Raw genomic sequence first — 24,156 nt, forward strand, 5'->3', positions numbered from 1 at the left:
ATGTAAATAAATGCGAGTCACAATTTTAGGCAACCGCCCAGCCGGGAGGATAATATTGCCAAAGCAAGCTAATCAGTTGCGCTAGAAACCGTCGGTAAATTTCTTTGGTAAAGGTTACTTTGCGAGAGAAACACCAATTTGTCTAGGTAGCACGAGAGACGATATAATTGCTAGGTAGCACGAGAGACGATATAAGCCCTATATATTGAAAACTATGCAATATTTAGTTTATATTTTCGTGAAATCACACATTTTGGTGCGTTTTTGTTAACCATTCTACTGTATAAATGCAGACGGTACCTTGGCGCGACAGCCGTGATAAACATTGGCGCGAATTTGTTGTGTTTGGTCGCGGAGAAAAAGTCGTCTGTCGCTCCAACTCGTAGCAGACAGTGCTTATCAAGGTTGTATTTCATATGATTTCTAAAGCCAATAGCAGAACTTTGTCACAAGTTCGACACCCTCAGATGAGAGCTATGTTACGGGATGCTGCCGTTGACTTGACATTCAGTGCATTTGCCGTGTACTGTAAAGGAGTTGTTTGGAATACAACATGTTAGCTTGTTTGTTGTTAGCCAGGTTTTGTACTGTATGTAGCAAACTTTGTGTCTCTGTCTACTAGATGATGCGGAAAAGACGAGGCTCATCTGTGGATATTGGCGAGAAACAAGCCCCTTCCTCCACTAGTAAGTTAATGCAGTATTCAAGGCTCGTATTAAAAATAAAAAATAAAACAAATCACAGCACACCAAAAAACAAAATGATTACAGGAGATATCAAGACTGAAATAATGATTATTTAGTCTCAGTTTACTCACAAATTTATTTAGCGTGAAATCTGGGCCCATTCAGTTAGCTACAATTGATTTTCTGTTGTATGAATGGCAACAGGTGAATACACAGTTGTTTCTTCTGCCATCCAGTGCATGAGGTTGTAATTGTTCCGGCTGTCAGCTAAATAAAGTACATTCTTACTTGGGATGGTCGAGTACCGATACATGTTATCTGTATCAGGCTGATACTGGCCTTATTTCAAGGTACTAGGTACTCGTGAAGGCTGCCGATAACATCATCGGTACTTCAGCCCCAAAAATCTGATTCCACACAACGCCTGCATGTTCGCTTACAACCGTTAGTGCTAACACTAGCTTGCTAGGTTACATAACATTTTGTTGCCAGCCTTAGCGTATTAAAAGTACATAAACATACCTCAAGCAGGCCTTAGACGAACGTCCTCTCCCGAGCACTGGTTACCACCAACAGACCTTTTTCCCCATGTTGTTCTTATAAACACACGGTGCGATACATTATTGTTGTCGTCGCCATGGTAACGGGTGTATCCAGTCGCGTTTGAGTTGACAAGATGAAGCCCAGTGGTCGTTAAAACGGGATGCAGTGGCGACATGTTTTTTAAAATAACATTATTGGTGGTCAGATATTTACAGTACTACATCAAAAGACGTGACAAAAAAATAAACTAGCGACTAAAAATAAACTAGCTTTTGGATTCAAATATACTGTACACGATGGCGAAGCGGAGTAATGTCTTTTGCGGATCGGATCGGAGAATTATGACATTAAAGCCGATCAGCATAAAATGCTAATTATCGGCCGATACCGATCAGGCCGATCAGATTGGTATAAAGTCTAATTTGAAATCCCAATCTCAGAACTGTGAGGCAGATGTGCTATCCACCTGCTGCCCACAAGAACAAATGTCCATCCATCCATTTTCTGAGCCGCTACTCCTCACTAGGGTCGCGGGCGTGCTGGAGCCTATCCCAGCTGTCATCGGGCAGGAGACGGGGTACACCCCAAACTGGTTGCCAGCCAATCGCAGGGCACATACAAACAAACAACCATTCGCACTCACATTCACACCTACGGGCAATTTAGAGTCTCCAATTAATGCATGTTTTTGGGATGTGGGAGGAAACCGGAGTGCCCGGAGAAAGCCCACGCAGGCACGGGGAGAAATTGCAAACTCCACAGGCTGGGCCGGGGATTGAACCCGGGTCCTCAGAACTGTGAAGCTGAAGCTCTAACCAGTCGTTCACCGCGCCGCCAAGAACAAATATAAAACATAAAAAGAAAGATTTGGTTTTTTGCTTTCTTAAGAAGAAAGGAAAGTTTGTGTTTTGCTTGTTTGTTCCAAAGCGCATAGACATCAAGGACATCAACCTTCTGCCAAGCTACCCTTCTGATTTCGGACCTCGGCCACCTCTCTCCTCACTTGCAGGAAATGACCAAAGATGTCCTTCTCTTTGCTCTCCTCCACTTGGTTGTGGTTCGTGGTGCTATCTGCGGTGTCATCGGTGTCATTTTCTGAGTCACGTATGCCGCGAGTCCTGATGAGATCACTGGGCCCGCCCAGGTTAGCTTTTTCTGCAACAGAGGCCGGCGTCATGGAAACACTGCCAAGATCCTTGCTGACTCGCTGCAGCTGCTCTTGCTGCTTTTGACTTTTAGCCTCCATCTGTTGCTTGCATAGTTGTTTGTATTCTGGTCGATAATCCCTGTCATACTCTTCAGCAGCATCCTGCATCTTTATGAGCGCCTCATCAAATCCGCTGCCTGTCATGGAAGACACACCCACCACCCTCAGGTTGGTGTAGAACTTGTCCAGGACCAGACTCATGGAGCGCATCAGGTTGCTCACATACGACCTTTCCTGGTTCAACGCGTCCTGGAAAGCCTCAAAGTCATTCATCCACTCCATGGCGAAGTTTTCCTGAATGATGTCAGTTTTGTTCATGACTACAATGAAGGGTAGTTTAGTCTTGTAGAGAATACTGCAGGCGTACAACATGTTGGACATGAAGGTAACAGGATTGACGCTGCGAGGCGTGTCCATGACATAGACCACCACACACGGGTAGGATGACGCCAGAGCTTCTGTGATTATGCTGCCTGATGCAGACCACGTGAACACTTCAATCTGACCTGGAGTATCAATAAGGACATAACTATAATTGTTCTGCTGCTTCTCTATGAAATGCATCACCTGACCAAAGCGCGTTGCAAAGAGGTTGAGCGAGGTGACAATGGCGCCATTGGGTCCCAGGCCGTACTGCTTCATCACCTCTTTGTAGTTCACCGTGTCTCGGATGTCAATGCTTGCAGGGAAGGGAATGTTGTGTACAGCAGGGTACAGGTTGATGAGGTACGGAGGGCTTTTAAGAGCGTGAAGATGAGCTGTCAACCTCTGCACGAAGGTCGTTTTTCCAGATCCGGCCATGCCAAGCACGAGCAAACACACAGCTTTTTTACCATTGTCCTTTTCCCCAATGTTCTCCTCAGCGTCTGACAAAATGTCAAGTTTCACCTGTGTCCGCCATTGTTCAGGGCGCCTTCTTGTTTCATCTGAACTCTCCCTTTGTTCCTTTATCTGAAACGTTCCTTTGAGCTTTAATCTTTGCTGATGTCACAGCTGCAACATGTAGCAATGGTAGTTTACCATTGGTAGTTAATGGCAACATAAGATTCCTCTGTTTCACTCGGCAATACAAGCAATTGTATTGCCCATATTCCACTACCATTTTTGTGTATGTATGCCTATTTTGCTTTGTTTGCACACAGAGGCAAAGAAGAGCCGCACCATTGGTCGCCAGTCTGAGGTGTCTGCTCCAGAAGAGCCAGCTGAAAGTGTATTCAGTACGTTTGTGCGAGAGGCAGGCGTCACATTGAGTCACGGCAGCGCCTCCAATGAGATTGGTAAATTTAAAAACGCATCTGGTTGAAATGTAACCCACCATTTATTTGTATGTGCCTCTTTCCCCAGCTGTTGACCAGGTGGTGTTTCAAAAAAGGATCAAGCAAAAGCTACAGAAGAGTCCCAGGTACCCCGGTGTGAGTATCCAGTAATATACACTTCCCTGAAATGAATAAAGCAATAACATTCAGGAAGGCAGGCCTCTGCCAAGGCTGAGTTAAACACTTTGCCACTTGTCAAACAAAAGCCTACATAAACTGTAATTGGCCCAGAACATGCTCCATAGGTCAAATCACCCCCTTAATTCAAATACCTCACAAAATCACAAAATTGACTGCCTCAGTCCCTAGAAATACAATTAAAACTTTTAAAGTAACATTTTAACATTTTGAAAAGAGGTGAATTGCTGTAACTAAAAAAAACAAAAACGTGTATTTACCCTTGAGGAGGAGAAGAGGGAGACAAACCGCTTAAGAATTGCCTTGACTTCAAACATTCCCCCTGCTAACATTATTAGCTGTCATACAAGTGTATTATGATGTTAACCACAGTAAGTCACACTGCATATTGAGCGACGCAGCCGAACCCGACTGAACTGTTGCGTAATGGGTGTCGTAGTTTTCATGTGTCTGCTACTGGTTCTGCTGCGATTCAATATTTTAATCACCGGGGAGCAGCGTTGCAGTGTTGCAAATGTAACAGCCAATCAAAAATTTATGAGATTTCACAAATTAATAAGTTAATAGGTTTTAAACATATACAATATATATACATTGTGTTTTGCAATGATACTCAACTACAGTGGAACCTCGATTTAATGGACTAATAGGGCCGGGGGGGTGGCGTTTGTTACGGCCGATTGTCCGTTATATTGAAGCATTTCTATTTGTGGCCATATGCGCCCCATATTACTGTGCAGTACAACATTTGTTTTGTACTTTTTTGTGGCCTAAAACACCCAGTAGGCCTAAAGTGCAAAGTTACTGTAAATAAATATTCAAAAGCTTGAAATGTGAGAAAAGTTTACAATTTTTTCCAAACTTACCACGGTGGTGTGCTTGACGATGATGTTGTGAGTCACTTTCATGAGCCACGAGGAATTAGTGTGCTTCCCATTTCCAAATTTGTTGCCATAGACGAATGGCTTGACAGAAAAACTGTTACTGTACCAAAAATGACATGTTCCAGACTCTAGAGACTTGTGTGCCTCTTAAACACTGTCACCATGTGCGCTTTCTCTGCGCAGAGCTCTATGTGACATTATGGCCCGGGTACTCCGGTTTCCTCTTACATCCCAAAAACATGCATGGTAGGTTGATTGAAGACTCAAAATTGCTAGTTTTCTTTATATGTGCCCTGCAATTGGCTGGTGACCAATTCATGGTGTACCCGGCCTCTCGTCTGAAGATAACTTGGATAGGCTCCAGCACAGCCGCGACCCTAGTGAGGATAAGTGGTCCAGAAAATGGGTGGATGGATCAATGTGGTTTATCAACCAAATTTTGTGGGAAGAATGTAGGGAACAAGATGCACACAAACACGGCAATAAAGCATCAAGCATGTCATTAAAGACCAATTCCAATGTCATTGCACAGATTGTGCAGGAATTCATCAGTGGACTGGAATCTCATATTGAGGATGCAGACAGATTTAGGAATTGCCTCCTCCCTTGTGTTCCAAGAATGCCTGATGGCGACTTCAGGTGACTGTCAATCAAATTCAACACAAAAGGGTGAATGGTAGCAGCAACGATATGCATTTTTGGAGATGTACTGTATGTAACATGCACATGTTCTTGTGTTGTAGGTGTGTCAGCTCCTTCCAGGAAAGCCTGCTGCGCATGCTGCTTGGCATTGAGATGCTTCAGGTACTACTGGCCCAGTAAAAAAGTGTGCTTCATACATACACCACTAATTTCTGCTTCTCTCCTTTACGTAGACTCTTATCATTAACACGTTGCTTGAGAAACTGCCTGAATATATGCTCAACAGGTCAGACTGCATGTTAAGTACCATGTTATGACTTTCTTCGACTTTATGTACAGTTATTGTAATTGTGATGTCACCTTGTTCTGTCTTCTAGTGCCGACGATGCCGGGCTCAGTATTCCACGCATTATCATCAACCAGCTCAAGTGGCTTGACAGAGTGGTGGAAAGCAAGGTAGTCACATTTCTTTTAACGACGGGCTCAATTCTTTGTTCTGTGGACGCTCTTAATTACGCACTTGCCGATTGCTAAATGCTGAGTGTGTACTTCAGCATTTTTAATGTGTGTGGTTAATGTAGGAGCTGGCGGTCAAGCTCATGGAGCTGCTGTCAGTGGCACCGGTGGATATCCAGCGTGATATCATCAACAGCCTGCCAGAGATACTGGAGGACTCACAGCATAATGATATAGCCAGGGAGCTGAAGTATGTGCAGTAGGCGACTATCAGCTAGAATCAGGTAAAGAGCGAAGTGTTGCTGAAAATCTATACTTCCAAATCTATACTTTCTGTGCAGTTCTTTGCTGAAGGAGAACACTCAGTTGACTGTGGCTATCTTGGATGCCCTCTCAAGTCTGAACCTCAGCTCCTCATTACTGACTGAGGTAGTTAAGCACAATGAAAATCTTTTTTGTTATTGTTATTACTTTTTTGTCATTTGCCATATCTTGCAAATGTTAAAGGGGACATTTTTGCCAAACCAACTTCTTTTAGTATTTGTGTGTATGTAATATTGTCTCTGCATAGCTCGGCAGACCTGGGGGGGACTGAGTCGTAAGCTAATCACTGGAAGCGCATCATCGACGGGGTGGGTGGTTGGGGACCACTGCTGTAAACTGCGCAAATATCAGGATGTCCATGTTGATGTTGTCTCAGGTTCGTGGGGCCGTTATGAACACCTTGGCTGCTGTGCAACTGGAAGATCTGCCTGTGGTGGTCAAATTTATTCTGCATTCCATTTCGACGTCTAATGCATACGAGGTCAGAGCACTGGACTCAGCTAGCACATTTTTTATTAGGGGGTAAAAACTAAAAATGACCTTTTCTAAACGTACTCCCTGGACAAAGCATAGTCTAATGAGATCCAGTGGAAGAGGTGAATCAAAAATTCTGTTCTTAATCGGTAATAATGCTCAGTTTTGTATACCACGTCAAACTACAACCACAATAATTAATGTTTTGTTGAAGTAATACTTTCTGACCATGAAGATAAAAATTAAGCCTTTAAGGAATTTTTACCTCTCTTGTATTAGATCTCATTAGATTGTGAGCTATATAACAGATTAGCCTGAGTGTATATTCATTCATTCATCTTCCGTTCCGCTTATCCTCAGTAGGGTCGTGGGCGTGCTGGAGCCTAGCCCAGCTATCTCCGGGTGAGAGGCGGGGTACACCCTGAACTGGTCGCCAGCCAATCACAGGGGACATATAAACAAACAACCATTCACACTCACATACATACCTATGGGCAATTTAGACTCTTCAGTTAACCTACCCTGCATGTTTTTGGGATGTGGGGCGAAACTGGAGTACCCGGAGAAAACACATGCCGGCACAGGGAGAACATGCAAACTCCACACAGGCAGGGCCGGGATCTGAACCCCGGTCCTCAGAACTGTGAGGCAGATGTACTAACCAGTCTTTACAGAGCCGCCGCCTGAGTGTATAATCATGTAATATTTGTTTGTTGGCAGGTGGTGTGTGGGCTTCGTAAGAAACTAGAACTAGAGCAGTGTGTTCTCCCTCCTGTGATGCAAGCGTCCCAGAACCGCCTAAGCAAAGGATCAGCGGCGTATGACTTACTCACTCACATACATGAATGCATAATGCTGCTAAACCTTAATTGTAAGAAATAGTCTTAAAGTGGCCCAAAAAATGTCATGTAAATTCAACAAAACACAGAGAAATGTTAACAAGCCTGCCAAATTTCAATGAATAAAAATAAAAATATCGCTAAGTATATAAAATCAGGCTTCAAAAACCTCTCATCTCTCAGATGCTATGGGTGTGTCAAATGCATATGCACCAAAACCAAAGAGATCTGTCTGACAACCAAGTTCTCTTCTGACTTTCGGCATCTCCTCACACTCGCATGCCATTTCTCTTATGGTTTTAATTGACTGCTTTGTAAAACAGATGCTGAAAGTACTAGCAGAATCAGAATCATCTTTATTTGCCAAGTATGTTCAAAAAACACACAAGGAATTTTTGTCCTGCTAGTTGGAGCTCCTCTAGTACGACAAGAGACAGTCAATTGACAGAGAACACTTTTGAGACATAAAGACATTGACAAAAAACAGTCACTGAGCAATAATGGGGTTGCTAGTTATCTGGTAATGCCGGTACTTTAAAAAAAAAACAATTGACAATTGTGCAAAAAGATGCAGAGTCCTCTAGCACTTAGAGGACCAAGAGCACTATAGTCGTATAGGAATCAAACCTAGTGAGTGGGTGATACCTTATACGATGTAAAATCAACTTAAAATTGAATAGTTATTGTGGACTATAATCATAAAAATAAGCACACAAGTCAACTTACCCTCGTTGTTGGTGACATATCACAGCCGAACACGGCACCTGACAACAGCGGGACATTAGGAGGAAGCCCAGGTAGGGAGACAGTCGGAACTCCCGCATTCACTAGTATCAAGTTACCTACGAAGCCATGTTGTCTCTGGTGAAAGTTTGCAAAACTATCCGTCGTAAAAGGCGCACTGCACAGTTGGGTGGTGGTGTTGATCTTCAGCTCGCATCTGTGAAGTCAATCCAATGCTTTATTTCCTAATTTTTTGGGAGCTTAAATAACGTCACCGAGCTGTTCTGTAAATTGAGGCATACAGCGAAGACGCATTTTTGGGGTGTAGTCATCGTTAGCTTGCTGTAAATGGGCCTTGTTATGCAAGCTTAGAACAGCTAACTCACAACTGAGCAGCATTGCCAAACGAAACAACCTCACTTTGTCCTTATGTAGTGCTGACGTCAGAGGGCTGTGTTTTAGCCGTGCCCACAAAATCAAGAAATTTTAAACGGTGAAAAAGATGCTTAAGCTATATCTCAACAATTCAGCACTATATTGTTATAAGTCTTTACATATGTTTTCAGCACTTATCCTTCAAACATATTTAATATATTTAGAAACAAAACACATATTTTTGCTTTGTCCCACTCTTTTGTGTGGATCAGGTTCAACTTGACTACAGCAACCACTGGCAGCCAGGATTTCATTACCCTGATTGTGGATGCCATTAAATCAGCTGTGCGGTTCCAGAAGACAATATCTGAGGCGTGGCTCAAGGTGCACAACTGTTGTGTCCCCTCTCTTAGGTTGATTACTGCTTTAAGCAAAAACAACTCTTTCAATGGTACTGCTTGTGTACTGTTTTTCCATAGGCAATAGAGTCTGTGGAAGAAGTGGAGGAGCACAAGGTGAATGTTAGATCAAGTCCACTTCATGAATTATGAAGAAATTTATCAGCTATAGTTTGATTGTAGCTGCCTAAAATCACCAAGAAATTGGGTACACTTGCACAACCTAATGCAAAATTGTGATTTACACTGACAGAGAGGAATTAATTTAACCAAATGTTAAGTTTTGTGATTGTAGTTTCCAGTGGAGTGGAACACCAGTAAAATACTACCACAGTAATAAATATGTTGAATTAATAGTCACTCCAACGGTCCTAAAGAATATTTGTTTTTATTATATAATGAATAGTAATTGAGGAATAAAATGGCTTTGCGAAGATAAATTCAATTTGTAGAAAAGTAATATTTTTATTCTTCATGCATATTCAGGCATACCTTTTCTAATTTCGAAAATCATGATTTTTGAGTTCATTCAAGTTACTGAGTCAACCACACTGTTTTGCATTTTTTATATAGAGATCCATAAGTAATTTGAAAATATCCATCTATTTTCTACCATTTATCCTGTTCAGGGTCACAGGTTAGCTGGAGAACTTTCCCAACTGACTTTGGGTTACAGCAGGGATACACCCTGGACAACCCCAAAATCTACTTTATAAAAAAAAAAAAAAAAAGTAAACATTTATTTGAGCTGGTCCACATTTGAAATTCAACCCAATTTCTCAGAAATGTTTTCTTTACTTTTGAGTAATTGCTGTATGTCAGTATGAATGAAATCCAGTTGCTGCTCCATCAGGTGATAGATCTGCTGGTGCTGTTCATCTTGCACTCCACCAACGCTAATCAGAGTCGGCGGGGTGCCGAGAAGTTGCTGAAAATGAAAGTGAGGACTGGCCTGATCTCTGAGGCGCTGCTCCAGAAGACCTTTAAGGATAACAAGCAGGCAAGTATAGTCACTGACACATGACTCGACAGATTTGTCTTTATTTGACTTGTGCCTTTCATCATTGGTTTAGGTCCTGCGGGGGTATTTCTCCTCCATCCTTGCCCTGGCTCAGAGTTTGTTGCGCTCCCCAGACCCCTGCGTTGTCCCGTTTGCTGGACACATGTATCGGCATTCCTTCACGTCTTTTGATACTTACTGCCAGCAGGTTCGCACGCTGTTATTGTTTAAGTATGCGTTTGTCATCTTTTTTAAAAAAGCGTCTCAGAAAATGGATGGATGGATGGATAATGTATGCCCCATGTCCTCTGTTAAAGGAGGTTGTGGGCTCTTTGGTGACCCACGTGTGCAGTGGTGTCGGCGTCGAGGTAGACATGGCCCTGGAGCTGCTCTGCAGTCTGGTTACTGAACTGCCTGCCGAAATAGGGCCGTATGCTGTTTTTGTCAAGGTCAGGTGAAGGTCCTTTTATCTTTTGTTTGCGAAACAGAAAAACAGAAATATATTTTTAGTTGAAGGAAAAGTACTGTGACGCTTTCTGCCAAGGATAGTACAGTTGACCCCCTCCTCAAACCATCATGGACACTCAACAGACACTTTATTAGGCGCACCAATAATTGGCATCCAAATACAAGTAAAACGATATTTAGTAGTTCTGGAAGTATTTGAGTCTGTGCGTGCGTGTGCATGTGTGTGTGTGTGTGCGCGCGCATTTCTCAGTGCGTTTATCGGTGTGGCGTGTGTATAATATTTTGGTTACTGTTAAGTAATGTACGGTTTCTGTCAAGCAATTATATCAAACAACCACAATATTAGAAACAGATCTCAGGATGGTGCACATTAGTTTTACACACCACTGCAAGCTACAGCTACAATAATAAGCAAACACAAGTTGCCATCTTGACATTGATAATCGAAATTGAGATTACCTTTACTATTATGTTTGACAGTCTCATTCAATTGTGTTAGCTAATGTTATGGCAGTTGATTTTATGTCTGATTTTTTTTATTAACTGAATTTCCTTTATGTCTAAACATTTCGACGGCTCAGTTGTTGATTGCAATATGTCAGAAAATGCCATTCTGGTAATACAGGCTTCTCTTTATCTCGTCACCAAGTTTAGTGATATTTGGCCTTTTGCTGATGAGAATACAGAGATATTTGTCTGTCGACTCATTGTAACTAATTACAATATTTTCTGCAGGGAATTTTGGACTACCTAGACAATCTCACACCTCAGCAAATTCGCAGACTTTTCCATCTGTTGAGCAGACTTGCATTTGGACCACAACAAGGCTCACACATTCAGGTGCATTCCTTAATTGTAGTCATCTTTTTCGGACATTTGTAATGATTCTGTTGAGCTGCATCTGTCATTCATTCACTCACTCCCTTCAGGACGACATGCACATTGTAATCCGCAAACAACTCTCCAGCACTGCGCCCAAGTACAAGCGCATCGGCATAATCGGTGGCGTTATGATCATAGGCAGCATGGGGGCACTCGTGTAAGAGCTTTTCTTCTCAGATTATTGTTGTATTTGTATTCTTTGTCCATTTTATTTCTGTACAATGCTCTTTGCACAACCAGACCTAAAGCCAAAGCTACTCAGAACAGCTCGTTACCACCAGAGACATTCAGACAAGTACGCAAGAAGAAAATCTATGCTTAATTTTATTCGTATTTGCTTTTGTAGTGGTTTATTTAAGTTCTAGTTTGTTAGACCAAATGTATGGCTTTCTTATCTTGTTGCAGTTGTCAGCCCTGTTGGAGTTGGTGCAGTCCAGTAGTGAGACTTCACCTGAAGCTGCAGCTCTGTACTGTGACGAGCTGGCCAATCTGATTCAAACCTCCACTCTGGACCCACAAGTGCAGGTAGGTAGGACTATTAATTCTTATAAAAGAGCAATTATGTGTTGTGTCCTACAGGTTTAGCAGCGCATAGCGTATGATAGTAATCACAATATACTGTACCATGCGAATGGAGTTCTGAGCAGTACTGTTAAAGGATGGCATCAGGGAAGTCTGATGGATTCTTGGTCAGTGCTTTGCCATGACATCCTTATTATTCTGTCCATGATCTCATCTTTGATCTAGGATTTATGTTTTTGTGAAAAAAGAAAAAAAAAAGTAGGGAGTCGAACTGTTTATTTTGATGAATGGATTGAGTCTTTGGTAAATACAATCAGAAGAAAAGAAAAAAATAGAGCACACCTTTCTTCACAACAGCTAAAATGCCATGCAACACATTTCGTTATTTAATATTGTCGATTATGTGCTATTCATCTTCCCCATGCACAGGAGAAGATCAGCAAGAGCGTCTTAGATGTCTTCCAGGGTAACTTTGTGGTGGATCTGGGACCAGAAAGATCAGGGTCAGTGATAGGTAGATGTAACTCATCTTAGCGCCTTTGATAGTCAAGCCTTCTGTATTAATGGTATCCGGTTCGGGTCTCAGGTCCTTCCCCTTCCCGGCCCGTGTCATGTACGATCTGGATGAGGACGAGAGTCAAGGAGGCATTGCCATCAACTTAATGCCTCTGCTGGCCAATGACATGCACAGCAGGGCGGAGCAGCACAGTCGAGACAAGGACAACAAGTCGGTGACCTTAATTTCATCCATCTGGATTCCAGATTTAACTGACAACCGGTGAATTTAACAGTTCTTTTGTCAGCAGGAATTCTCTCTGTTTGTCTCCATTTTTCCGGCTGTTGCGGTTTTGTGAGGAGAAACAGAACCAAGGCGACTTAGAGGAGATTGATGCCTTACTGGGTGAGAAAGAGATTGGAATTTATTCTAAAGCCACCTTATTCTTGATCATTGTGTGGCTGTTAAAAACCTTTAATGAATGCGTTAAAAAATGTGTGTGCATTTGTGTGGGATTTCAGGCTGCCCTCTCATCCTAACTGACATGGATGTTGTAGAAAAAATAGACAGCCTGTCCAAAGTGGAGAGGGAGTTCATTTGCACTCTGCTATTTCACACCATCAACTGGTTCAGAGAGGTAACTGCACATTTGCAAGGAGTACGTGGATAGTTAGTCTTACATTTGATTTCGGGTTACGAGTGAGCTGGAGCCTATCCTGCTCACATTGGGCAGGAGGGTTACACCCTAGACTGGTTGCCAGCCAATCACAGGACACATATAGACAAACAACCATTCACACTCAAATTCAAACCTAAGGACAATTTAGATTCTTCAATTTGCCATGTTGTTGAATGGATGTTTTTGGAATGTGGGAGGATTCCGGAGTATCTGGCGAAAACCCACCCAATGGTCATATTAAGTGAATGAGAGGTCTTAAACTGAATCAAAATGGCATTTAAAGAAGTTTTACAGACCCTGTAAAGTGTATTTCAACATTTGTTTCTAAACACACTATACATGTTTGACAATAATTGGTGAAAATGTTTAAAGACTGGGAATTACAGGATGTATTACTCAATTGTAGCCATACAGTGTTTCAGTTTTCAAAATTTTTGGTGTTCAATTGTACAGCTTTCACCATAAAGGCTGATGTGTATTTGCAATTGTAGCCATACAGTGTTTCAGTTTTCAAAATTTTTGGTGTTCAATTGTACAGCTTTCACCATAAAGGCTGATGTGTATTTGCAGGTGGTAAATGCCTTTTGCAAGATCAAGGACAAAGAGATGAAGATGAAAGTGATGACCCGTCTGCAGAACATCACCTACCTTCACAGCCTGTTGGAGAAGGCTTTGGCCGGTGGGCATCACATGCACAGTAACAACTCTCATTACTAGCCTCAGTGAGTTTTAAAATTGCACTCTTTGTTCCAGGAACTCCTGGATATGTTCCACCTGTTGCTAACTTTGATGGAGAGACCACAGATGTGATTGTACCTAGCACTACCGCTCCTGTGAATAAGACAAAGAAAGGTAAGTACACAGCACTGGTGATATTTTATACTACTAATCTATTTATTATAAAACCCAATGATCTTAAGAGAAAAGGCACTGTGAGGATGTCGTTTTTAATATGCTTCCAAGATGGCTCTGGAAAGAAGAGGAAGGCGCCTGGGAAGAATTCCTCAGAAGGCAGCTCTCAGATGGAGGACAAGATAGAAGAGGAAATGCAGCAGGTGAACAATAAATTGCTCCAGTTTTTATTCTAATGACCATGGCGTGAAAGTTAAGTCAATCAGCCAAGAGTGAACTTCAGAATCACTAATGTTGCAAAAATCTCAAATTTGAAGTTAACAAATTTCTACTTTGGCTTAGATGGTCACAGAAAACAAAATCAACCCCCCCCCCCAAAAAAACAAAAAAAGGATTTTCACCTTGTGAAAACTTGGATGGTAAAAGACTAAGTAGTTGCCAATGAGCCTGTACATATTCTAAAAGGAGCCAGAGAAGGAGAAAGAGAAGGAGGCTCGGCAAGGAGTCAACCTGGCATCCTACAGGCCATTTTTCAGGGAGCTCGACTTGGAGATGCTCAGTGTGCTGCAGTGTGGCTTGAAGGCCCGCTCAACGCTGGACTCTGAACTAAACACCAAGGTAAGACACGGAGACCTTTCCAGCGGGACCCCTTATCTAAATTTCAAAACAAAATGCACCTAAATACAATACATATTGTGTCTTTTAAATCTGCTTGAGGAGCGACAGGAAGTTCTTTTAGGTCCGGCAGAGCTAGTTTACCTGCTGGAAGATATGCTTCGCAAACTGGAGTTTCGTCTGACAGCTGCTCCTGCCAAGAGAGTGCCATTCCTCAAGGTTCACAACTCACAAAACAACAGAACACAAATATACTCCATAGGCCACAGCAATACGTACACGTGGCCAACCTAATCAGATCCAGTCAAAGAGAATACACCACTGTACTGTACACCTTTTTTTACTCACCCTGATCACTGGAGGAATCAATTTGTTTATTATTGTGGGTGTAGTCTGTTGGTGGAATCCCTCTCAATTCTAAACAACTAAACCTCTGCGAGAAGCGTGGTACACCCTAGACAGGTCACCAGTCACATTTAGACAAACATTCACATTCACACCTGTAGACAATTTTGAGTATTTAATTAACCTTATATGAATGTTTTTTAAATGTGGTGGGGAGCCGAAGTACTCTGCGAAAACTCATGCAAGCCCGGGGAGAACATGCAAACTCCACAGATTGGAACCCCAAACCTCAGAACTTTGAGGCAGACGTGCTACCCACTAGGTCACCATTCTACCACGATAAAGCACAATAGTAGTTGTCATTATTTTAAAATCTAAAAATGTCATCATACTAAAACTCATTAGAAAAGTTCTACCTAATGATGTGGTTACTGAAGTTGTGTTGATGGCAGTTAGGTATATAGACTAATTAGACCTTTATATGCAAAGCCAAACTTTACTGTATTCATTGTCGTACGGTGACAGGCAAGGGCTGACAAGACCATGGGCTTCTCCCACCTACAACAAAAGAGCCCCAAGGATGTGGCTTCATTCTGCATCCAGATGTTGCCTGCCCTCTGCTCACACTTGGAGAGCTGTCACAACCATTTTCAGGTAGAAAAGAAGACACTGGGATTAAAAAGAGAGTGTTATTTCAGCAGTTGTCTGCTCTTTTGTGTCTGTAGTCATTGCTCTCTGACAACGACGGTATTGTGGATGGGCCGGGCACAGATGCTCAGGAGCACCAGATAATATCTTTTTGCTATCAGCTTCTCCTGCAGTTGTTCAACTCCATTTTAAGATGGTGAGCAAAAGAACACTACCTCACATCAGGCATCAGTGTTTTTGTACCCAGAAGCAGCTAAGATCAGTCTGTCTGTACATGTGTGTTTGGGTGGTCATTGAAATGATTGACAGGTCTGGATTCAGCCAGCCCTGCCATCGGAGTTTACTGAAGAAAGGTTTGGGAGTCTTTGCAGGACGACTGAAAGACGGAGGAGATGAGCTGAACCTGGAGCTTCTTGTTAAGTGAGTAAGAAGGCTGAAAAATAAGAAATGAAACCGTTAGTACTATTACTCACACTTTCTGGGGGGGAAAAAACCCAACACAATATTTGAGTCATTCCTCAGATTAACTGTTGATAAAGTCACACGCAAACCACACTCACTGGCCACAACATTAGCGATACCTGCACAATACAAGAGCTTTATTAGAAATTTTACCTTTACAAAGATGATAATGATCACCTTTGATTGACACTGTTAACAGCACAGTAGTTATTATTGGAGTGTGGTTTGTAGAAGTGCACTGAATACTGCTGAAAACCTTACTGACATGTAGCCAAATGTGGTTTAAGATTCATTTAATTGTGCAGGTGTACCTAATGTTGAGGACAATAGCTTGCCTCATTCAGGAATTGTTCTTAAGAACCCCATTTACACACTCTTTAACAAGACTTTCACCATTTAAGAAAACGCCACATAATACCTGGGTTTTTACCAAAGTCGTAATTGAGCAAGATAATTGTTTATTACATTTTCTGTCATTTTACAATATTATATTTAGGGCTGCAACGATACTCAGGTATTTCGAATACCTTGAGTAAAAAAGATTCCTTGAGGAATTTTCTATGCTTCTGGGAACATTTATTGCAAAGCTGAAGGGACGACCCTGGATAAGCGGAAGAAAATGGATGGATGGATGGATGGATGGATGGATAAGGTGAAAAACATGGCAATGGTGGTCAGAGTACTTATGAGTAAAATGGGTCATGTGCTCAATCAGAGGAAGGTTTTGGTGACGTCGAATGAAGTAAATATTTGTTTCTTCTAGAGGTGTATTCATTTTGGTTTGAACACTTCCAAAACTTCTAGTAGTATAAATAACATTTGTCTTATTCCTAGCCATCTTGTTAAGCTCATAATGCAAAGACAAGAACCTACTGAAATATGTAGCATGCTAAAATGCGAGCTGCTAAGCGAAGTTGCACAGTTTGTTACTGCCTCATGGTTTTGATACAAGAAATGTGTACATTTATTTATATTTGTTTTGAAATTGCCCTGCTGAAAATGTTCCTTGACAATAAAATGCAGTTTCACATTTTTAAGAAATACAAAATTTATAATATAAAAAGGAAACAGGCGGCACGGTGGAGGACTGGTTAGAGCGTCAGCCTCACAGTTTTGAGGACCGGGGTACAATTCCCGGCCCCGCCTGTGTGGAGTTTGCATGTTCTCCCCGTGCCTGCATGGGTTTTCTCCGGGCAGTCCGGTTTCCTCCCACATCCCAAAAACATGCATGAATTGGAGACACTAAATTGGCCGTAGGTGTGAATGTGAGTGCGAATGGTTGTTTGTTTGCATGTGCCCTGCGATTGGCTGGCAACCAGTTCAGGGTGTACCCCGCCTCCTGCCCGATGATAGCTGGGATGGGCTCCAGCACGCCCGCGACCCTGGTAAGGAGAAGCGGCTCAGAAAATGGATGGATGGAAAAAGGAAACAAATTGGTTGTTGTGTGTGAAATGTCTTATTTTCTCTTTTGTATTGATTATTGGTCTTTAATCAAGCCAAAATATAGTTTATCTGCATACTCAATTATTTGATAGAATACTAAATAATATATAATTTTTAAATGTTCAATAGCTAAAACCCTAATTATATTACAGGGTTTAACATACCATTATATTGTGAAGAGCAGTGCTGTCAATGTAAATTCTAACAAGAACGAGGCAGCAATAATCATGCCCTTCACTTGGTGTCACTCCTACTAACATACAATGCAAATGGTTTCTTTAGAACCTTTCTAAGAACATTTATGTAAAGCCTTACTAGCATCTTTGTGAGCCGTACCCAGTGGTGTAGTCATACAATGATATTTTATTGACATTAGGCTACTTACATATTGAAACAAACTTTGTGTTTTTGTTCTTAGACACAGCTTTAAATACCTGCTGAACTTCCGCAGCACCATTCCGAATCTCAGCTCAGCTCTGTATCTCTCTCAGCTGTTGACCACTGTGTCAGAGAAAGGAGGCAACGCTCCTGCTTATAGGGAGCAGACTGGTCAGTCTTACACCTGTTTAGCAATTACATTGCCTCCTCTACTATCAAGTGGACATCCGTGATGTTTGTTTTGTCCACTTAGCTTCTCTTGCACGGAGCTTCCTGAGCCAGTCGTGGGTGACAGTCAGTGGTGAGAAGCAACGAGGGACCAAATTCAATGAAGCACTTCATGCTGTCCTTAGGTATGTCAATTTAACATTATCAAAGACACCTCACAATGGGATTACTGTAATTTGTCATGCATAATATGCTCTAGAGTAGAATACGTACCCCCAAAATCGACCCCAAATATCAAGCAAACTCTTCTGTATAATACGCAACATCAATTTGCTGCTGTCCAGGCTCAAAACATGAAGTATTATCTGGATTTTATTAGGCTTCTGAAATAAATGTTCTGATCTGTGTGCATGTGCATCCGCACAGTGTCTCAGTGAATCATATATCTTATTTTTGCGACCATAAGGCGCACCGTATTAAAAGGCGCAGTCTCAGTTACGGGGTCTATTTCTGTATTTGACATACATAAGGCACACCGTATTATTGGGCGCAGGCATGGTAAAACATACGGTAAGTTAAAACATACGGTAGAATGCATGCACGCTAAAACAAAGTTTTTAAAAAGGCAGCGGGAGCAAAACTGTTCTGTATCCGAAATGAACAGCTGGGCAAGTTCTCAATCAAACACGCCAGGTTTGAGTCAGTCTCGTTGCCGTGCGAAAGCTCAAACAAGCATACACAATCCATTCACAAATTGTGGCGTAACTCGCCCGGCGCTGCCTCCTTAGTAAAGCTGTGTTCGCCATCTGTCATCCATGGCTCCCACGCCGCTCACTTCACTGAATGCCCTGTTTACACGGATGTCCAGCGGTTCGTCAAGCCTCCCGGAATGATGGCAAGCCCCGAGTTATTGCACTCAGTCGAATGGTGATTGTAGAGACGCTTATTCCGGCTGTTCTTTGCTCATTAATCCATAATCCACCTCGCCTTGTTACCGTGTTTTTATTTTTATTTTTTTCCCGCGGAAACTCAGCTTCGTTTTCTTGACTTTCCTGCTTCCTCCACTTGCGAACCATGGATTTGTTGATCTTGAATTCTCTCGCGGCTGCTTGATTCCCATGTTCCTCCGTGTAACTGATAGCTTGCAGTTTAAACTGTGCTTCGTAATCGTGTCTCTTGGTAGGTGACATTTTCGGGCGTCCTTAACCAAAACGATGTTGTTTTGCACAATGCACACTCTGGAAATGCTCCCAGTCAGTCAAGCGGTTTAAAAAAATAAATAATAAAATTAAAAAACACCCTGCCGCGATATCCCTACTGGGGACGCGGCTTTAGCGTCGGTGTTCACGCAACCTTCCCCTGTCCTCAGCCAGGTCCGCTTTTCCTCTCTGTAAGCAGCGTGTTGGCAGGAAATGCTAAAAAAATATATATATATATATATATATATATATATATATATATATCTCTCAAGCGGAGCGCTCATCATACAACAACATTTATAGATGTTGGAACTCCGTGCACACATTATAAGGCGCCCCCGTCCATTTTGGAGAAAATTTAAGACTTTTAAGTGCACCTTATGGTCGTGAAAATACGGTAATTCATTTTCCTTATACCTATGTATAATACCCTCTATCGACTTATGAGAAATTTTGGGGGGAAAGATGTTTTATACACGAGAAATTACGGTAAGTGCATCTATACACCACTACAAATTACAACAATAGTTACATTTTTAAATCAAAACTCACAGAACTGATAATTAAATGATACATTTGCAGAATTGGCTTCTGATTTTCACTTGGAAAAATAGAAATGTAAACAGAAGCCAGTATAGACCAATGTTTTTCCGTCCACAGCATTTACCTGGAGCATGTGGAGGATGTTCTGAAGGCGGTTGAGGAAATAGCTAATGAAGGCTTCCCTCAGATCATTGACGCAAAGAAAGACGAGAGCTCTGGCTCTTGGCCGACCCTCAGCAGGTAAATACATCATTGTCGTCATCACACCAATTCCTCTGTGATCTGTGTGAGGTTGCATTCAACTCTCTTCCCAAAGGCAGACGTTCCTGGTCTTCTATAAAGTTTTGATGGCAGTGCTGGAAAAATCAGTGCGGAAGATTCCATCAGGCAAAATCAGTGACAACAGCGAGGTCTACCACCAGATGTCACAATAAACAACATCCCCTTATACAGTCACAAGCCACATTAGGCACACCTAATGAGTTGCACCTAACATTCTGCCTTTACAAAAATACAATCACAATTATAACCTTACAGGGAAATTGATCAAAAAAGAACATTATAATATTTGTAAAGGCAGATTTTTTTTACACAGCTCTTGTATTGGATCTCCCTAGACTGTGCAGATGTACCTAATCAAGTGGCCAGTGAGTGTATGATTGGTATTAACTTCGTTTACTTAATGAATGATCATCATTCCCACATATCCATGCCCTCTTCAGGCTCAGGGTGAGAAGCTGCTGACATGGAACCTGGCAGTCCGGGACTTTCATATCCTGGTCAACCTAGTAAAGGTGTGTCATCTGTTTGTCTTCTGCTGGCTCAAGTCCATTTATTACTTTTATTCCACCTCATCCTTTGCTAGTTCACTCATTCACCTTTTTTGGCCTCTAACCTTGTCACACAGGTGTTTGACTCAAGGCCTGTCCTTAATGTGTGCCTTAAGGTGAGCTTGATCCTCATGCTGAGTTGTATTTGGGTGTTCTGAAGGAGACTTTGAATGAATAAACCACTTTTTCTTCATGGGTAGTACGGGCGTCTTTTCTTGGAGTCTTTCCTGAAGTTGGGGATGCCGCTGCTCGATTACAGTTTCAAAAGGCACAAGGTGCGTATGAGATGTCTGTTTCAGGCAGTAAGTGTTCTTAATATGTGCCTTTTTAATAAAAATATAATTGAATGGAGCGCCACAACATAAAGTAGGAGAACATTAAAAAAAAGAAAAAAGTGTTAAATTAGGTATTGCCAGTGTGGTGATTGAGTCTTGTGTTGTCTCCTTAGGAGGACGTCCAGAGCCTGTTGAAGACCTTTCAGCTCAGCACCCGGCAGCTCCATCACATGTGTGGACACTCCAAGGTCGCTGCCTTAAGTACAGTATATTGTAGTATTATACCAAGTATTGAGCCAAGGTATTTGGCCAGCCAATCGCAGGGCACACATAAACAAACAACCATTCGCACTCACTTTCACACCTACGGGCAATTTAGAGTCTTCAATTAACCTACCATGCATGTTTTTGGAATGTGGGAGGAAACCAGAGTGCCTGGAGAAAACCCACGCAGGCACGGGGAGAACATGCAAACTCCACACAGGCGGGGCCGGGGATTGAACCCCGGACCTCAGAACTGTGAGGCTGACGCTCTAACCAGTCCTCCACCGTGCCCCCAGCCCAAATTATGTACAAATAAATAAATACTTGAAATTGTTTAAATTATGGGCCCTAAATCTATAATCTATGAAAGTTTAACTTTTTGAATGGAAATAAATTAACCTTTCCATGATATTAAATGTTTTTGGAAAGGTAGTGAAGGATCAGCTTGCAAGAAAACGACAAACACATATTTTACCCAAGGCACTCAATATATTAGAACTACAGTCATATAAAAACAACAATAATAATTGTAACAATAATAACTAAAACTGGCAGTTCTCTAATGAGTTGACTAATGTCCTAAATAATTGTGAAAAGGACACTTCTCATCACTATTACCCTTGTTCCATTGAAGTGCTTTTATGTGCATTTATGTATCGCCGCTGGCTTTCTGTGTGCAATACGATATTGTCACTCAACGAGGAGGAAATTTGTTCGGACCGTTCGCGTTTCCTTGTTTATCCAAGGCTTCATGCAGTTATTCTTTCAAATCCCATCGATAATCTGATTTAGGATATATTTTTCTGTGCTTCTGCATGTACAAATGTGATGTAAACTGATCGATTAGCACACAGTGCCAGACAGTACAGTATATTTGAAACAAATAATGACCAGAATTTACCCAGAATGGTATATTCCACGATGCTCAGATTCACCAGGACACAAATTTGACCAACCACGTGCCGGCCGTGAAGAAGAGTCTCGAGCTGTTTGTCTACAGAGTGAAGGCCATGCTCACGCTGAACAACTGTCAGGAGGCCTTTTGGATGGGCAACCTCAAGAATCGCAACCTGAAGGTATGACATAATCTGAGTTGCATTGACTTGGTGGACTGATCTAATAACGTGCATCTCATAATGAAACAATAATGTGCACCTGTATGCCGCAGGGTGAAGAGATACTTTCTCAAAGGTCACAAGAAAGTGAGGAGGAAGACGAAGAACAACTGGCTCCGCAGGGCCAATTCGAGGAAGAGGTATTTACCACTTTCAGCATAGAGATGAGTTGAAGTGATTTTTTTATTTTTTTGTGTGGGGGTTTTCTAATCAGAAATTACACAAAAAAGACTTAGTGGTTGTTTTTAAGAGATGTAACATACATTTGTTTTTTTAATTAGTTTATTTTTTATTTTTACAATAAAATTACTTTTTGAATTATGAATTCCATTGCTCAATAAAACAATATCCATTTTGTCAAACATGCCAGTAATGTACTGTATAGTGACAGTCGGAAAAGTTAAACGCTCTTCCACTAGATGGCAGAAGGTACGATAATTAACCTGTATATTGACTATATTGACTAATACTGTACTCATTTGTTTAGTCAGTGAGATTTTGCCCATGTAAAGTATGTGCCTTTGCTTAATAAAGGTTGTGAAACACTCCTCGGGATTATGCTAAAAGGTATCGGGATGCTTGAATGCAATATGTCAGGGATATTAATAATTTTCAAATTAAAAAATACTAAATGAAAAAGGATAATACTTTTTAATATCTAGAATTACATTTTTCACGTTTTCTTTTTGCTACTTTGTGTCATTTCCAACCAGAAGAATCTCCTTCAACAAATAAAAAAAAAAAAAAAAGACTAAATCAGACTTTGGCCCGATTATGAATAAATTTGGTCTTAATTACAATTTTGACAACCTCGGATAAGCGTAAGAAAATGAATGAATGACAAAATGTTTGACATTTTTTGCTAAGGAGTTTAAGACTGATCAAAGATCCAGCATTGTTTCATCCACACATGTTCAAATGTTAGAAATTTCCAAAGCTGTTTTGGTGGAATACTTTATTGTGGTCTACAACCATGCATTTATAATTTCTTGGCTTGCTGATCAGTTTTCAGTTCCAGCACAAAATATTGGCACTAATTAAACATCCCGATTGTGCTTTATTACACTACATCAGCGTTAAGCTAGCAAGTGAATGGTATTTTGTCAGGTCCGAGAACCAGTAATCTGCCGTTTTTAATGATTTGCATGAACGCTGCGTTAAGTTAAAATAGGTTCACAATGTCAGTTGTGTGCTTTTCCTTAGGAGCAAGACAGCGACGCTGAGACAAAAAGGAAGAGCAACAGAGAGGAGAGTGGGGATGATGGTCAAACAGATGATTCTGAAATATACTGATACCTCAACAAAACTATTCAACACATTTTACAACAAAAAACTGCACGACTGACTCGCATACACGCAAACAAAAGTCCATCCATACATTTTTTTGTGCCACTTATTAGAGTTGTGGGTGAGATGCAGCCTATCCCAGGGTGACACCAGCCAATGTGGTGGTCACCAGCCAATCGCAGTCACATTCGCACTATGCACAATTTAGTCTGAAATGCTTGTTTATAGAATGCGGGAGCACGCTGAAGTAATGAAAAAGCCCACGCAAACAAGGAGAGAACATGCAAGCTCCACACAGGAAGGCCACAGCCTATATTTGAAGCCCGAAGCGCAGAACTGTGAGACAGATGTGCTAACCACGAGGCTATATCACCATGTTGTCCAAAGCAATTGTTCACGTCAGTAATGGAAAGTGCATTCATATTTATAGTTTACAGTAAAAACTCTTTGAGATAAATTCAAGATACTGTTGACAATGTCAGTTTTATAATTTTGTTCAAGTTTTTTTTTAAGTTTTTGCCCAAATAAAATGTTTCTCTTGTGATTTATTGTGACCACACATCTTTATAAACAGACATAAATTACAGCAGCTGAATTTTGATATTGAAACCTATTGTGATGTTTGCTCACTAACAAAACAAAAAACTGTTGAGCCTGCAGGATACATAATACAGACTGAC

The 24,156-nt window shown here is 41.5% G+C and overlaps 2 protein-coding genes across 6 annotated transcripts; one reads left to right on the forward strand and one right to left on the reverse strand.

Annotated features, from left to right (window-relative positions):
• Window positions 1–4: 4 nt before the first annotated feature.
• fancd2 (FA complementation group D2) lies at window positions 5–24,020 on the forward strand. 5 transcript variants are annotated; one of them, XM_061687471.1, is made up of 44 exons: window positions 5–94; window positions 623–686; window positions 3,579–3,713; window positions 3,781–3,848; window positions 5,307–5,413; window positions 5,518–5,578; window positions 5,650–5,702; window positions 5,794–5,872; window positions 5,998–6,122; window positions 6,214–6,301; window positions 6,573–6,677; window positions 7,391–7,488; window positions 8,880–8,991; window positions 9,087–9,122; window positions 9,859–10,005; window positions 10,079–10,213; window positions 10,323–10,454; window positions 11,209–11,313; window positions 11,403–11,512; window positions 11,596–11,650; window positions 11,761–11,880; window positions 12,307–12,380; window positions 12,464–12,604; window positions 12,669–12,778; window positions 12,895–13,010; window positions 13,623–13,731; window positions 13,806–13,904; window positions 14,016–14,107; window positions 14,370–14,522; window positions 14,622–14,738; window positions 15,390–15,518; window positions 15,590–15,708; window positions 15,822–15,932; window positions 17,836–17,966; window positions 18,049–18,148; window positions 19,823–19,945; window positions 20,022–20,115; window positions 20,428–20,499; window positions 20,613–20,651; window positions 20,736–20,810; window positions 20,984–21,058; window positions 22,004–22,150; window positions 22,243–22,329; window positions 23,393–24,020. In XM_061687471.1, exons 2-44 carry the CDS (start codon window positions 623–625, stop codon window positions 23,480–23,482), a joined length of 4,338 nt encoding a protein of 1,445 aa, XP_061543455.1. In that variant the 5' UTR covers window positions 5–94; the 3' UTR covers window positions 23,483–24,020. The 5 variants fall into 5 exon arrangements, 4 of the variants coding, with proteins under 4 accessions (XP_061543455.1, XP_061543454.1, XP_061543458.1 ...); XM_061687470.1 differs by lacking the exon at window positions 5–94 and adding an exon at window positions 111–404; XM_061687472.1 differs by lacking the exon at window positions 5–94 and adding an exon at window positions 112–404 and having other exon boundaries at window positions 12,684–12,778.
• Window positions 409–3,355, reverse strand: LOC133408486 (GPN-loop GTPase 1-like). The gene has a single exon (XM_061687478.1). The coding sequence runs from the start codon at window positions 3,235–3,237 to the stop codon at window positions 2,176–2,178; it is 1,062 nt and encodes a 353-aa protein (XP_061543462.1). The 5' UTR covers window positions 3,238–3,355; the 3' UTR covers window positions 409–2,175.
• Window positions 24,021–24,156: the final 136 nt, after the last annotated feature.

The sequence above is a fragment of the Phycodurus eques genome, chromosome 10 (genome assembly GCF_024500275.1).
Source record: "Phycodurus eques isolate BA_2022a chromosome 10, UOR_Pequ_1.1, whole genome shotgun sequence".
Taxonomy (NCBI): Eukaryota; Metazoa; Chordata; class Actinopteri; order Syngnathiformes; family Syngnathidae; genus Phycodurus; species Phycodurus eques.

Excerpts from the sequence above, each read along its gene's own strand:
- fancd2 (XM_061687471.1), top strand. The coding sequence starts at position 623 with ATGATGCGGAAAAGACGAGGCTCATCTGTGGATATTGGCGAGAAACAA. Across the intron at positions 11,513-11,595 it reads GGCAGCATGGGGGCACTCGT|ACCTAAAGCCAAAGCTACTC; the intron begins GTAAGAGCTTTT and ends TTGCACAACCAG. Across the intron at positions 11,881-12,306 it reads CTCTGGACCCACAAGTGCAG|GAGAAGATCAGCAAGAGCGT; the intron begins GTAGGTAGGACT and ends CCCCATGCACAG.
- LOC133408486 (XM_061687478.1), bottom strand. The coding sequence starts at position 3,237 with ATGGCCGGATCTGGAAAAACGACCTTCGTGCAGAGGTTGACAGCTCAT.